Source organism: Ochotona princeps, chromosome 6, assembly GCF_030435755.1.
Source record: "Ochotona princeps isolate mOchPri1 chromosome 6, mOchPri1.hap1, whole genome shotgun sequence".
Lineage (NCBI taxonomy): Eukaryota > Metazoa > Chordata > Mammalia > Lagomorpha > Ochotonidae > Ochotona > Ochotona princeps.
In genome coordinates this window covers 41,009,131-41,025,621 of record NC_080837.1, presented here as the reverse complement: position 1 = coordinate 41,025,621, position 16,491 = coordinate 41,009,131, and the positions used below count along the sequence as shown (strand labels likewise).

Here is a 16,491-nt window from a genome sequence, read left to right as displayed (position 1 = left end):
GCTCATGGCTTTGGATTCAGCTCAGCTCTGGCTGTTGTGGTCATTCAGGGAGTGAGCCAGCTGATTAAAGACATTCTCTATCTCCCTCTCACTGTGAAATCTGCATCTCAAATAAAAAATAAACAAATCTTAAGAAAAAAATGTTGATCTATTAGAGAGATACCTAAGCCTTGTTCTTCAAAAATAGAAGTTTCCAATTTTTTAGATGGTAAGAAACATTTTTAAAATGTATCACATTTCACATATGCTTGTTTTGTGGCATTGCGAGTCAAGCTGCTGCCTGCAATTCGAGCATCCCATATACACACTGGTTCATGTCCCAGTTGCTCTACTTCCAATCCGACTGTCTGCTGATCTGGATAAAGCAACAGGACATGGTTCAAGTGTTTGGGCCCCTGTGACCCATATGAGATCCAGAAGAACCTCTTGCCTTTGGCCTGGCCTAGCCCAGGCCATTCTGGCTGTCTGGGAAGTGAACCAACAGATGGAAGATCTGTCTACCTATTTAAATGCATCATGGCATTGTGGATATGGACAAAAGTAGAAAATTTGTATATGTTGTCAAGGTGTGTCTAGCTGTTTTCTTGGGAGTCCTCCTTTTGTTTTCACAAGATAATAGTTTGCTGCTTTGTGTTCCCAATGTTTGTTATTCATGATACTTTCATTATAATTGAATCCAACTAGATTATATGGAACAAATGCGTGGGTGTGATTTGGTTCTTACCATTACTTAAATTCTAACAAAATGCTATTGTAGCTTTTTTTCTCTGAAGACTCACAGAGGATCCTTTTCAAATAATCATTTCCAGTAATATCAGTATGACCTACAGATGAAGACATTGAACTTGAGCAGCCCCATAGACTGCAGAGTCAGTGGCAGAAATAGTCCTGGAGAAAACAACTCATGCTCTTTAGAATTTCACATGGTCTCTCCACATGCTGTGAAACACCAGTTTGCAAATGGCTCTTAAATATCTCAGTGTTCTGTGAGCATGCAGCTACATGACCTAGAACAGGCAATACTTGTACTTCCGTTTTTAGGTAACATTTGTCACATCTATGTTCTTATGATGTTTGTCACATCTGTGTTCTTACAATATTGAACTCAAGAATATGTTATATAAAAATTATATACCACAAACCATCTCAGAACTTGAATAATATGTATCTGTGATCTGCATTCATTTTATTAACTAATTATCCAGTAGGTAATAGAACAGACTCTAAGTCATTTTGCTAAATATTTTAAAGTGTTTCCTCTGGAGAGCCTGCAAGAATCAGTTCCTAGACAACCCCTCACTACCCTTCAGTCTAGAAACTTGCCTTCCTGCCATGCATCAAGGGCAATTCTGGCCAGCTGGGCTGCCAGGCCCTAGAATGAGCAGCTAGGATCTCCTGTCTTGCTACTGTAGGGATGTCATCTAATAAAGTATCCTGCATTAGATGCCCCCTCTTCTCATTTCCCATCTTCTACAGCAGTTTCTTATGAATTCCACTGGATTTGCAAATGGGTGGTGCATATTTTGATTGAAAATTTTTTGTGTATTTGCACACACACACACGCACACATTTTCTTGCTGAAGATTCTTGCTGAAGAATTGTCATTCAGCATTACCTACTTGCCTCTTCTGTAAAATGGATATAGTAGTTCATGTCAATCGATGAGAAATATTTGAAAAAGGTCTACAAATAGAAATGCTTTTTGGCTTAAAAGTTGTTTTTGTTGGCTTTCCTTGAAATGTTCATTTTTATCCGATTTAGAACTATAATTGTTGGGAAGCTTAAGTCATCATTAAATCTGGCTTACATATTTTGCAAATGGTCTAATTTAAAGCTTAGATTTTAAAAAGTGGAAAAATGGTTAGTCTTATTGTTTCCATTTTCATGGTTTGTGTGTAGGTAAGTAGATGTGACTTTTCATGCTGTATTAAAAGTGTGTTGGGTCTCTCCTAACAGTTCATCTTTTTTCTTCTACAGCCTCAAAGTCTATTATAAACAGTATGCTACGGGACCCTTCTCAGATTCCAGATGGAGTTCTAGCAAATCAGGTCTATCAGGTATTAATCACAGCTGTCTATTTTCAGCAACAGTGCCGTTATCTGCCTGGCAGAGTAAAGGATTTTAAACCTCATTTAATTACTGTCATCATAAACTATCACTGAGGTCAGGGTGCACCATAAATGGCAATGCAATATTTGTGAGAAGAGCATTTCACTTTTTAATAGCTTGCTTTTATAGTGAATAAAAAGCGTGCACTTTTTGTTTTCTGTGATTAAATCTGAACAGCCCTTTAATAGTTTTCTTTTTGGGGGACAGGGAGAGAGAAGTAATTACTGCATTTAGGATATTGTTTTACTGTAATCGGGTTTTGTTTGCTTGGTTGGTTGGTAGGTCTTTTTTGCTTGTTTGTTTGTTTGTTGTGTTTTGGCAATCACCCCACCCTAGACCCTTTCTCTTATTTCTCCACAGTGCATTGTGAACGACTGTTGTTATGGACCACTGGTGGACTGCATCAAACAGTATCCTTTGCCATAAAATTTTAGGTGCACAATTGACGAGCTTAGACTCAGTGGAAGAGATGTGTCTAGCTTAACCTGACATAAAGTTCTGCTTCACAAAACACATTTCATACTCTTCTGTTTTACATTCAATCAGCTGAAGGGTCACTGCAGACCATTCTGTTCTATAGCTTCAGAGAAACCAGATTGGACACAGGAAGATGTCAGCTCAGCAGCTTCACATTCACATGCTTCCTGCAAACTGCTTGGTTTTTAATGAGTTTAAAGATACAGAGTTATTAGGCAGATAATATACTTCCTCCCAATGCCATTTAACTATTGCAGTGAGCATTTTAAAAATGTAGTGAAGTTCCCTTTAAAATGTGCCAAACTCAGTTGAATTCAGTGGGATAAAATTTAAGTCCTAAGCTAAACGACCATGTGATTAAAATGCTGTTGCCAGAGACCATCACATTGTAAGACAGTAGATTCTTATTGCTTAAATGCTGATCATAATCTGAACTATAATCCTAATAAATATTTTTATAGGTACTAAGTTTATTTTTTTCCTCTGGAATGAATCTAAGCTTATAAGAACAGATGTTCAGTCCTTCTTCATTGAAAACATTGAGATTACTAAGCAGTTAATAATGGTTACTTGTTGAAACAAGATTGGGGGTAGTAACTATTTTAAGATGTAGGATATTATTCATCAATACATTTAATAGTGTTCCTGCCACAGTAAGGATTTCGATAATCATCTACTAAAATATCATCTAAATGGTAAATAATTTGTACTTCTTGGTGACAAGAGCACCCAGCAGAGCTGGTGTGCCTCAGACCTCTCACGAAAGCAAACACGCTGTTCCTTGCATGAGTTGTACTGGATTGGATGTCATGAGACCAACTGTGACTCACTGATTGCCAGTCAGGAAAATTTCTGCTGAGGAATCTTGCAAGTTCGATGGATGTGTGCACACGCACCTGCACGTATGTGCCTTGTATGCATGCTTACATTCCATCTTATCCCTGCTTCACAAGGCTTAGAGTCAGTTAGATGGTCTGCAAGAAAATGACTGTCTTCCACAGATAAAGCCAATCTTTGAAGAATAATCATGTACTAGAGCCTTCTTCCAAAATTATCCAATACCTCAGGTTTTTACATTAATAAAAAATGCAGTAATGTCATAAGCTTGCCTTGTTCGTTAAACCCAAATGAAACAGTGCTTCTATTTTCAATATAAAATTAATGATGGTTTTGAAAGTTGTAGGAGTGCCAACCTCATGTTGGTACAGTGATAAAGTTTAGCACATTCATGTAACAACTAACACCATGGTAGAGTATCTGGGGCTGAATTACATGTTAATTTTAAAGCACATAAAATAGTTAAAAATCAATTTAAAGTTAAGGTTTTAAAAGCATAATGTCTTTTGAAGGATTGCATATTGATTTTAAATATAACTATCTAATTATATATGCATGAACTAAAGTATGAAGTCAACTGCTTTGTAAATGCCAGGAGGCTATTTTTCAGTAATAGTTGAGATGCTTACGGGAAACTAGATTGCTGTATTGCTGGCGAAGAAAATGGCTTGTGAGGTTATTTACAAGTTTTGCCCCATGGTCACTGCCATATATCAATAAAAGGTATTATTATAGACAAAGTCTAAGTGTTTCTGCTTATAGAGCATTATAAATTCTGTTTGGAGTATTTTCCATACATTTTTGCCATCATTCACTTGCCTTTTTTGGTTGTATTACTGCCAGTAGAGTTTAATGTAGTACATGATTTCAGTTGATAAAAAGAATGATGTATGTCTGTAGATTGCATTCAATGACTGGATTATAATTTTTTGTAGTTGCATTATGCCTGTTACTGCTAAAAATAACTGCTTTTACAAGGTTTATTGCCTGTATTTTGCATTATATATGAAGCAAATCATATCAAGAAAGATGTCTTTCCAAAATTTCCCTTGCAAAATGAAACAGGCTTGAAAGATTATAGGGATACTAACTTGATCTTTGCATTGAAGTAGTTTCAATTTCATATACTGTAAATATGCTTGTGTAGATGTTTCACAGTCTGAGCAAGAGGAATTGCTTGATTTCACAGTGAATAAGCATGATTGGTTTTCCATGGGAGTGAAATGCTGCTTCTGTGGTGATCTCACATTGCTTACTTTCAGGGAATTACATTATTTTGTAAGAAAGAAAGTACACTGATAATGAAAAGAATAAGCACAAAATCCTTTCTTGCGCCATTACAAAAATGTTACCTGTAGACATTTGTTTAAGTAGAATAAACTAAATTCCACTTGGTCATTTATGAGTAAGAATCCACTGAAAGCATAGTAGCCCATTGTTATTGTACTTTCTTTCTTTTGGTGTCTGCTGTTTCTTCTTGCATAGCCAAGTCTACTCACACATTTCTCTCCACAGCTCAAACTCAAATAGGAAAAATGTGAAAAACCAGCCAACTCAGCTTTGTAAAGCATTGATTCCAGGACAGAGTTATTAGACAGAAGTCTAAACAGAAGTTAAGAACGATAATGATGCAGGAAACTTCAGATGCTGTGGGTTTCATTTCTGTACCATCAGTAACCTCAGTTTCATGATTCAACATTGCAGATGTAAATAATTTACAACAATAAAAGTGAGAGCACATTTGTGTGGAATAGAAGTAAATAATTTAGTTCTAAAATGTGTGATGTCCCAAGTAATGAGAGCCCATTGAGCAGCATTCTTCAAAAATGTTCAGTGGACTCTGCAAATGTGTGAAATTCAGTGATTTAAAAATCGGTGTCCTTTATTTTGTTCCCAATTAGAAATTCAGCAAGCATGGGCATGTGCATTGTTGGAGATGAAGGAATAGGCAGCAGTAATGACATGGGGCTTGTGTTGATTGTGGACATAAATGACCACACCTCTTAAAATACAAAATAATAAATAAATAAGAAGATAGTAAATTTTTGCTGATGGTATGATGGAGCTTTCAATTGACTGGGATAATACTCTGCTAGCTCTGTCTTCAGACCAGAGAGGGTATACCTAAGAAGCCGTTGAACTTGACTGGACAATAAGATGCTGGACTCTATGTTTGGTGTATGCTTGCAATGGGGGAATCTCAACTGAACTTGAGCTGTGGTTATGCAACAAGGTGGAGGAATCCACCATGGTGGGAGGGTTTGGGGAGGGGTGGGAGAACCCAAGTATCTATGTAACTGTGTCACATAATACAATGTAATTAATGAAGTTAAATAATTAAAAAAAAAAGAAGATAATAAGACTTACACAATATTCTTTTGTTTAAATGTGTATGTAATGAAAGGTGGGATAATTTTCTAGGGATTTTTGTTCTTTTTGGCTTTTTGTTTAGGTTTTTGTTTTGTTTTGTTTTTCTTTTTTACAAATTATATCAAATTTTGCTTGGTGTAGGTTGAGCTGCAAGAGAAAGAACATGAGGCTCAAGTAGCCATGTAATGATGTAAACAGGTTGCGGTTTTGGTGGAATAGAGAGTGAAAGCAGTGATTCATGGAATTGTTATGAAATGCGCCAACTAAAGTAGCACAATAGGAGGGCCTTCCTTTTCAGATTTTATGAAGTCTCATCTTTTTAGAAAATAGACCAGACTTGCAAATCGCACTTCAACAAGTTCTTCAGCCTTCCTGTACCTCACTTTTCCTTGGCTGTAAGAGGACTGATGATAGTGTCTGCTCATGGGACTTTTGTGGAGGTGGAGTAAGACAGTATCTCAGAGTGCTCAGTGCAGTGACATCGTAGTTAGCATTTGAGCAATATTAACTACTAACTATTACTTCTTATTATTAAGGAATAATAATACTTTTTGAGAAGCTATATGGCAGTCATAAACTTGGAATTTGCAGAGATCTCATTCTCTGCTTTTCCACACAATTCAAGCCTCATACAAGTTTCTACATGTCAGTTTCTTTGTCTATAAAATACAGTTCATAACAATAACAATTGTAATATTCATATAATCACTTAATATAATGCCTGCCACATACTGAGCACTGAAAAGATCTATGTGTTCATGTGTCTCTGCACTTATATAGTATGTGTACATATGCAATTATGAAGAAAAAGCCTGTTTCCAACCACTGTACCCACACCCTAATCCACAGTTCTCTACAGTATAGCTTTACTTCCTATTGCATATGTTCTCAAAAAGTCAGTTGTTTGGCTACCCAAATCACAGAGGACCGTCAACAGTAGAGTCCAAGTGAAAACAGTAGCTGCTGGATTCTGGCTCCATGCCAAGAATTAATTCATGGAAGAATTACAAACATTTCTAAAGCTGGTAACTCTTTTGAACCAAAGACTGGCTGATATTCTTTGCTTCTCCCTAGAAAGTGCTTACTTAACATGACCTTAATTAAACTGAGTAATATAAACAACCTCCCTGTTCTCTTTTTGAAATAAGTTAAAAGACATCAAATCTTTACCAGAATATATACTTGTAAGAAAACTCCATTGTGTCATGTAAATGAAGGGAGAGATATTTGTAGATATGTCTTGCCTCAGAGATGTGGATTACAGGTGGAAATGATTATTGCAATTACTGTGACTCTCCGTGTCATCTCAGAGTATGGACCAAGTTACAAGCTTTTACTCATTTTGTCTGCAATTCCCTCCTTAACTAAAACTCCTCAGTGCCATTGGTCACGAGCATGAAGTCTTACTGAGAGATTTGCTTCTAGAGAAAAATCTGTCTTTCCTAGGTAAGTACTGCTCACCCCTCTAGCTTGTAATAGCTCCATGAGTACTTACATATATATGTTTTAAATCTTCTACTTGCTGTTATTATGTAGTACAGGAAGAGTGAACCATGATTGATGGTGTGCATGTTATCTTTTATTGATTTAGAACTGAGCAGGAACTCAGCTACCTAATACCCCATATATACAGCCCATGCACAGGCTTGCAATTAATATTTTATAGAATAAGTGGCTGAAAAAAATGCTTTAATATCTGTTTCAGTATTACTTTTGGTGTCATGAGATATTAACCATAATCTAGACCTTATGAGAGAAGGAAACAAAAAAATGTTGTCTATAAAATGTTTCATATATTAAAAAGAACAGCTACAAAATTCATGCTAGGTATGTTTGTGTCATGTATAGAAGAAGGTCATCCTCTTATATGAAGTAAAAATATTAAATTTTTAATATTTTTTGCCAAACATTAATTATCATCATGGATTTAGTGCTATTTTTTGAAATTCCACTTATAATGTGTGTTTGCTTGCCAGTGTAGAATCCTGTTATATATTGCTACCTCTTTGAGGGCATCTTTTAAGCATTAGAAACTAAGCTTCAAAGGACATGTAATAACTTATCACACAACCCATAACACACTGTACAAGGAATGAATTCTTTTTATCCAGTTTACATGTGACAGTTTGTTAAGGTTCCATACAGATTGGTTTATTAACAAATCTATGTTATATAGAACTGAAGAGTCTGCATAGTATTTTTTTTTAGGACAAAAAAAAAATCAAAGAACACTGGATTACATGATTTTTGTCACAGAAGGGATAAATAACTGCCCAAGGAAGGTCAAATGTAGAGAAATAATTATCTCATTTCAAGTTTAGAAAGGATGTTTGATATGGACCTGCAGGGAATAGACTCTAATTCTTAATGGTCAATGTTTTATTAACAAAATAGAGAATGGCATTGGATAGTTTATAAGACAATAACTTGAAGCTGGAGAAGATACTCATTCTCTAGTTAGAGTTGAAGAAAGTAGATAAATTGGGAAAGTAGTCTCAAATTACTAAATCAAAATTCAGTATGTGGTAGCAACAAGTTTTTTTCATATAAGAAATAGAACTGACTGACCTATGGAGATAGGATAAATTGCGAAGAAATTGCCTTTTTAACATATCTGAAGTAGAACACTATTCAGCCATTAAGAAATTGGAAACCCTATTGATTTCAATGACATTCTGTAAGTGAAGTAAATTAGATCCCAGAAAGTCCAACACAACGTGGTCTTACTCATGTGAAATCTAAAAAAGGTGATATCATAGGAGTTGATGGTAGGCTAGTAGTTGCCAGAATTTGAGGAGAGTTGGAGAGGGAGGAGATGGAAAGGTAGCTCTGGGTACAATGCTAACAGCTGATTGGGGAGAATAGGTTATAGTGTTGTATGACATAGCAGAGTGACTACTGTTAGCAGTAATGCATTGTACACTCGAAGATAGTTATAAAAGAAGATTTCAATTATACTCACCATAAACAGAAATTTAAGGTGATGATTTGCCCAAAATTAATCATTGCCTGAATTAATCATTGCCCAGTGTATGCATGAATCAAAACATTGCATTATTTTATGTGAATATAAACAGATATCATATGTTGAAAATATATTTTATATATGTGTAATAAAAATAGAGTATGTAATACCCCAGAGCCTGTTGTAAGGAGTTACCCAAAATGAATGATGAGATGGATTTCAGACCTATGGAGTTCTGCCAGTAGCAGGGAATATCTGAACATATTATTCACTTAAATAATGCCCTTTATGGCATGGCCAGATATTGTGTTTTGGTTTTTTGTTTGTTTGTTTTGATTTGTTTTGTTTTGGTTTGGTTTTAAGTCACTGATGGGCGTTACTCTCTTGGCTTCAATTGCCCATAGCCAGCCAGACCTTCAATCCCATTTCTTTGCCTGACACTGTGTTACCTTTCTAAGAACCAGCAGACTCCAAATGGAAGAAACAGCAAGGACTTAGTTGTGGCTTAACCTTAGCTCTGCATCCTCTGTTTTCTGAACCTGAGTGTCTTAGACTGGATTCACTATGGCTGACAAAAGGTAGTGCAGAAATGTGGTCTAGGAGTCATTTCCACTCCCTTTCAAGTACACAAAGGGGACATAAAATTGAAATTGATGGCCCCATCAGTTTTTCTGTGCTGTTGGACATAAAGGTAATTATTTTATGGAAGCATATCCGAGGATAATATCTAACTGATCTTTTAAAATGAATGAGTTCTGAGGAAGTTTTACTGATTCTGTACAACTTCAGTCCTGTTTTCAAGCATTACCTCATCAGTATACAAAGAACATGTTAATTTATTCTGTGCATTTTAAGTATTTCAATGTAGTACTGACATATGCTTGTTTACAGTTAAACCATGAACAATCTAAGGCTTATATGAAATATTGTTATGAGGTTGTTTTTTAAATTGTAAATATTCCTTCACAGTGATTAATTTCTCTGAAGTACTGTGCCAGACAAATTCATATAGATCATCCTTTTTAAATACAACTGTGGAAAATGTTGATATGTGAATACACCTCTAATATGATCTGATTCTTTCTTGTTTCTATGTGTACACCTTGAATTTTGTTGCAGAAATAGTGCAGTCTGATTCCTCTATAAGCAGGAGTAAATCTTTCTCACTTTGTTGGTCTAGATTACTTTCATCAAACAAATACTCTTATTGTTCTTGTTTATGCTTGTATAGTAACTCTTTTTAGAGAATTATGACTCTCCCCAATATATTTTCCATTCCAATATAAATGTTGTATCAGTTGTGTTCTATATGCTATTTTATAAAATACATATTTTGCCTGAGCTCTCAGCAATAGAAAGGGAAAATAAATCACCTTTTCTCTCACTTTAATATTTTCTTCCATTTCCTTGATTGATAGCCATAAACTATGTAGTTCTGTGACCTAAGGTTTAAACCAGCACAGTGGGAAAGAAAACAAAAATAGCAGTCCTTATCATTAAAGACTTAGTGGACTCATGTGGATTTATCTCATCTTATAAATGTTTCCATTTCATACTTCTACAGATAAGTTTGTTGTCATAGTTGAATAAATTTCCTCATTCTCCAGCCAAAAATTTTTAATTTATGTATTTATGTCTTTGTTCCTCAACTAAATTACTGAGTTCCGTGTGATTTCAGAAATTACACACAAATCAGAGTCCCTGTCTTCAAAAAGCTACAACTTAGTGGGGGCACAAGTCCTAAACATACGCCTGTATTCTAATATATCAAGAGCTGAGAGTTATTGCAGTTCTTTTATTGACTCATTCTTCATTCTTTTCATGTAACATTTGTTGAGTATATTCTCTTATCTGTGAAGAAAACTACTAGTTAGTATGAAGGGGACGGGTTATGGGTACTCTGCTCCCTGCCCCAGTGTTCACAGCTGTGCACACAGGCCGTATTTGTCCCAGTGGGAATGGGATTCTCTACTGCAGCTCACTTAGTGGGTGCTCATTTCGTGTATTGAAAATAGATTAAATCAAGGCTGTTGTCAAGCAGTCTTTATTAAACCTATGTAAAACTTGTACAAATTATACTGAAAGTCAGTATAAAAGTCTTCAGCTTGTAAGTAAAGAAAATGCTGCTGCATCATTAACTGTTTTACCTGAAATTATGCTAGACTTACCTGTTCATCTGCACACTCTATCACACAAAAGCACCATCCTGTACCATGTACTTCTAGAATAACTAGTTGAGCTCATTAATGTGTCTCTTTTATGGTTGAACCATCTAATCTTTTCAGTACTTGTTATGGGCAGACACCATTGGGGTTTAAGAACTTTTTTTTTTCCCTTAAGTTGAATCAAACATAGAACTCTCCAAGAAAATTTAGTTTCAGTATATGTTGCTAGATTTAATTTAGAATTAACATCTGTTGATCAGTATTTAAAGTCTCAGATGTCTTCCAGGCTTAGATGTACCTAACACATAACATTTCTCCTTTTCCCTTTTTCCTTCTTTCCTTCTTCCCTTCTTTCCTTCCTTCCCTCCATCTTTCCCTCCTTTCTAATTTGGCATATGTAAAACCTGTGCATGTTTAGTGTACTATATAATATTTCATTGGATGTACACATTTTGTAATACCTTACAGGGAGAACATTTTACAATACCTTCTTGCATTTAACTTTTCTTTGTAGTGAAGGCATTCAAAATCTTTCTTCAAAGTTTTTTTTTTTTTTGCTGGTTTATTTGTTAATTTAAAAAGTAGTCAAAGCCAGCATTGTTCTTTGTAAAAAACAATTTTTTTAATTTTTATTTTTGATGCTGTTTACATGGTTGATCAGGGGTTAGGGGAAAGTGGGTGAGAGCATTGTTTCCAAATGTTCCTTTTCCTCCTCCTGTATCTGGGGTAAAGGCAGAGATAAGGGGGAAAAGCCACACACAGCCTTACAACCACTTCAGCACCCAGGGATAGGGAACGGCCACCCAATATCATCCCAGAGTCCCTGATGTGGAGCTTGCTCTGAGGGTTCTGCTTAAGTAGTTTTGATAGTTCTGAAATGCTGTAGATCTTGCCACTGCAAAGATGAGGAAATCCTTCCAAGTTCCGTTGACTGATACAATCCACTTTAGAGTCTCCATTAATGAAGATACTTGCTGTCAATACTTGGCTGGGGTAGTTGACCGATTTTTTTCTGCCCTCCATATTCTGCTATGATACCAGATGACCTCTGCAGGCTCCAATGGACTGCCATTATCTTCAGTGTGCATCCAGGCGTGCCATCCACTGCTCTGTCTTATCCATTGAGGAGGTCCAGTTCTGACACATCCACTCTAGGGTCAGTCCACCAATCCTGCCATTCTCCCCATAGTTTGGGTGTAGTCCAGCAGTTCAGTTGGGGAGATCCCCAAAGAGACCTTGTTTGAGATGATCCCAGAGCTGAGCCATGTGTGTGCTTGCCAGTACAGGGTCTGGCTCAGTTGTCACCCACATCAACTTAAATACACACTGGTAGTTGCAGCTGCTGGATCATTTCTGTCTCTAGCCACATCTCTTATGCAAACCCATGGATGCTGTGGCCCAGCCCAACCCTCAGCCCTCAGATACATCAGCAGGAACTGTAGTCTAGTTGGAGCAACCCCCATTGACCGCCACCAGGCCCTCCCCTAGCACTGGTTCCTGTGCTTCCCAGTATGTGCAGCAGACTGGTCCAGTTTGTCCCACATCCCATTCAGCTCTCCTACACATCAATTGGCTATGAAGCCTAGTTCAACCCAACTGACCCCACTATCCAGCCCACACTTACGCCATCAAGAACTATTGCCTATCTAGCCAGGCCCTCCCCCAACCCTGGTTCTCATTCTCACCAGTGGGAGTTGCAGCCTATCAGAGAGGTGCCCACAGTTCCCTACTGGACCCACTCCCATTTCCAGATCTTATACTCTCTCCAGTTCTGCAGTCCAGCTTAATAGGATTTGCTCCCAGTCCCAGCACTTGCCAGCTAATGCTGTGGCAAAGCCCAGTCTGGCATTGTCCATCTCACCCAGCATTTGCCAGCATGTGCTGTAGCCTGACCTAGCCCAGTCTGCCCCTTTTCCAGCTCATGCTGGTGGGTATTACAGCAGGGCCAGTATTGTCATATACTGAATTAGGCAGCTGCTTGAGACACCTTATCCCATTTTGAAAGTACCATTTATAGCCCACAATTCTGTTTCCAGTCCAGTTTCCTGCTAATGTACCAAGTAAGGCAGAAGAAAACGACCAAAGGACTTAGGTCCCTGCCATTCATGTGTGAAACCAGGATGGAGTTCCTGGCTCCTGGCTTAATCCTGACTAAAATCTTACTCTTGCAGCTATCTGAGAAATAAATCAGCAGATTAAAGATCTCTTACCCTTTCTCTCCCTGTCTTCTGTCTCCTTCCTCCAACACCCTCTTTTCAAATAAATAAATCTTTTTTTAAAGAGAGCAAAATACATGGTAATTAGCATTATCTGTAGTTACTCTGTGATGAAACCCCAGAACTTACTCCACTCTAGATGTAGCCTAGGATCACCTCAATAAACCTTTCCCAACCCTTTTTCTCTAATTTCCTCCTAGACCTTTTCTTAAACTTCAAATTGATCTCTAAGAATTGTGATTGTCTTTATCACGTGTTAAGCATTCGCTCCATTGCCATTGTCAACAAAATAGACAATGTGTTGTATCTGCTGATGGAGATGCTTTAATTTGTATCTCTAAAGAGCCTTAGGAGAATAAGTTTTCTTTTTCATTTTGTTTTGGTATGCTCTGGTTTTTATGGGATTTTTTTTCAGTGCTTTGGACAGGAAAGCAAGAGAGGAAAGGGAAATAGTGACTGTGAAAAAAGACAGCCTGTTAGGAAAAATACAAATGAGCTCATCCCAAAGACCAAGATAACCACCCACCTCCATGAGCTGGCTTATCTCCAAGTAAGAGGGACTTTCATTAGTGATTTCCACAGTCATGTATGGTGCAAAATTCTCGTTAAGTTTGGCTTAATAAGGATGGTTCCAGGGATATTTTATTCTCTCCGGTAAATATTACACTGTTAGTAGATGCTAACAAGTATTTTGAGTGACGCCTGAGAGGCATTTACTTTATCCCTGCCTCACCTACCCTCTAACCCTCTATATTAGGACCTACCAGCCTATTGTACATGGATGCTTTTCAAACATTCATGTTTCTCTGTGGGGGCTCCAGGAGTGTATAATCTGTAAAGCCAAATAGGCTTATTGAAGAATGTCTCTTGCTGTAAGAAATTAGGATCTTTGTTTCAAAGAGTTTATCTGCTCCTGCTGCTTTATTCCCCACCAAAAGCAACAGTGCTCTGCTGGGGAAGTGATTATGATGTGACAAACAGGGGATTATGATTTCAGGTGAAGAATAGGCAGCAGGAGCAGATTAGGTTTAGCATACTAAGATTGTGTTTGCACACAGATGTTAGCAGTAGAGAACAAGGGACTAGAAATAAAACATATGGTTAGATGGGCTAAAGAGAACTGAGATGATTAGACATTTCATAAGAAAACAAACATTTTACATTCCTACCTATCAGAAGGTTAAAAATAAGATGCAGTTTTTAGACACATAGGTATATGAATATTGGGGTAAGGTATGAACTCAGGCTCTGTTCACCACTTTCTAAAGTTATTACATGGTTAGGGACTGCCTTATTTCCTTTATTGAATATGTATGTGTATCTCCCTGGGACTGAAATGAAAGAACCATGGACTTTGTGTGCTGCTGAGACTTGGAAGGAAGGTTGTCCTTTCCACCTGTGATGATAGTTTGCTCAAGGCCTACGGCCCTTCCAGCATCATTGCTCTGCACAGGGAACTTAAGCTTGCAGAGCATTTGCTGTTTTAGCCACTGACAACTTACTGGAACTGCTTTAGTTGTAAGTGACCAAAATGCAAGCAAGATAACACATACAGAAAGAACTGACTAGTGTAGATATTCCCTTTCAAGTCCAAACGAGGAAATTTTTCTTTCACTGCTCTTAGAGTCCAGATGATGAAATGTTGTCGGTACCTCTGCTTTTCTCCATCTCCTGTTTGGCATTGTTCTGTGTTGGCTTCATTCTCAGGTAACAGAGATAATCACTGGAAGCTCCTGGTGAGTTTAATCCTATTAGTTCATAATCCTAGAGAAAAGTTAGTGATTCCCTTTTGACCCTAACAAACCTCACGAAGGTCTCTAATCAGCTAGTCTGGGTCAAGGTTAAGTGTCCACTCTTGTCTGGTGACCTTATCAAATAACACCCACCAGAATCACATCAGCAGAGTAGGGAACAGTGCCAGACAGAATGGCAAAGTCAGAAATCTCAGGGAATTATTCAGGGAGTTAGCTAAAAATTAAGGCTTTGCTCTTCACAACAAAAAGGCATTGGGGGTTAAATTAGTTACTGTTATTGCTTCATTGACCATTTGATCTTGTGTTTGTGGGTGTGCATGTGTGTACCTGTGTGTGCATGTGTGTGCATGTGTGTACCTGTGCATGCTTACCTGCACTGGTCCATTTAGGAGGATCTTCTGTATGTCTCAGAACTGCTAATATGTCTAGCTCCACTGAGAACTGACATTGGTTCAGGAACAAAGGGATGTGATACCAGTGGCTGCAACATATAGAAAAGAGAAGAGAACAAAAAGCATTGAGGCAAAACCTAAAATTGTCATTTCTTGGAATTTTGGCATTAGAAAGGGCTTTCATTTTCATCCAGTCCTCTTGTGTTAAAAAGGAATTAGCCTTAGGTTTTACATCACGGCTGGTCTTCCCAACAGCTCTTTGCTCCACCAGCTGATATGTCTCTTCTTAGTGGCAACAAACTGAAAGGATTGAGGATGACTTGGTGTCAAATAAAGATAAGTCTTTTTGTGGTTGATAATCATTTCCTCTGTGTGTCCACAGCCACCAGTCAGCAGGGATTAGCCTACCTAGCCTCTCTTTACACTACTGCAGCTTCTTGACCTCCCATTTGTTTCCTATCTTTAGGGCACTTCGGTTTCCACTGGTATTGTCCCCTAAAGACATAAGCAAAGGACAAGGTCAGAGCAGTCAGTTGCAGTCCTTATTAGTGGCTTTGATAAGAGGCTTTAGGGGAAAAGGTTGAAACTAATGGTTGTAATGAAATTTTGGGTCCCATAAAGATTTCATTTATCTGTTTCACCAGTTTCCCCATTAAATGCATATCTCTGTTCTGTGTACCTTTGCACAAGGTTTGCATTTCACACTAACATCTGTTACTGAAGGCTTTGCTAACTTCTAAAATTGTATAGCAGTGGCTGTGCAGCGTGAGCTCCGGGAATATAAAAATTTGGAGGACAAAGATTATAGTTCCAAGTATTAAATTGAACACTGTTGGGGGGAAAAATATACACACACAAACACACACATACAATGTAAACTGCTGAGTAGAAAAAATAGGCTGTATTTTTAAATTGTGCTTATCTCAGATTTTTTGCCTTCCACAATATCATGGGTGCTAAAAGGACACTTTTGATCATAAATATATTTTAATCATGTTGCCTTTTAGATACCTTTTGAGAAATTTATGGGTAAAAAAGCAAATCAGAAGGTAATTTTCAGTTTCAAATGTTGTAAACTGAAACTTTATATGATTTTTTGGGGGGGTGAACAGCCATATTTCTTACATTTTAAAGCTTTTAATAAAACCAATCAAACAAAAGATCTAAAACCTTGATATTCCTCATGCCCTCTACGCTTCTTAAGTA

General features: G+C 37.4%; 1 protein-coding gene across 2 annotated transcripts in view; it reads left to right on the top strand.

The window, feature by feature from the left end:
- The window catches only part of CDIN1 (CDAN1 interacting nuclease 1), a 204,722-nt gene that overhangs the window by 97,170 nt on the left and 91,061 nt on the right, over positions 1-16,491 (top strand). For both annotated transcript variants that reach the window (XM_004578193.4, XM_058666099.1), the window contains exons 6-8: positions 1,978-2,057; positions 2,470-2,519; positions 7,172-7,239. In XM_004578193.4, the coding sequence (XP_004578250.2) occupies positions 1,978-2,057; positions 2,470-2,519; positions 7,172-7,239 (198 nt within the window). The remainder of the gene's footprint in view (positions 1-1,977; positions 2,058-2,469; positions 2,520-7,171; positions 7,240-16,491) is intronic.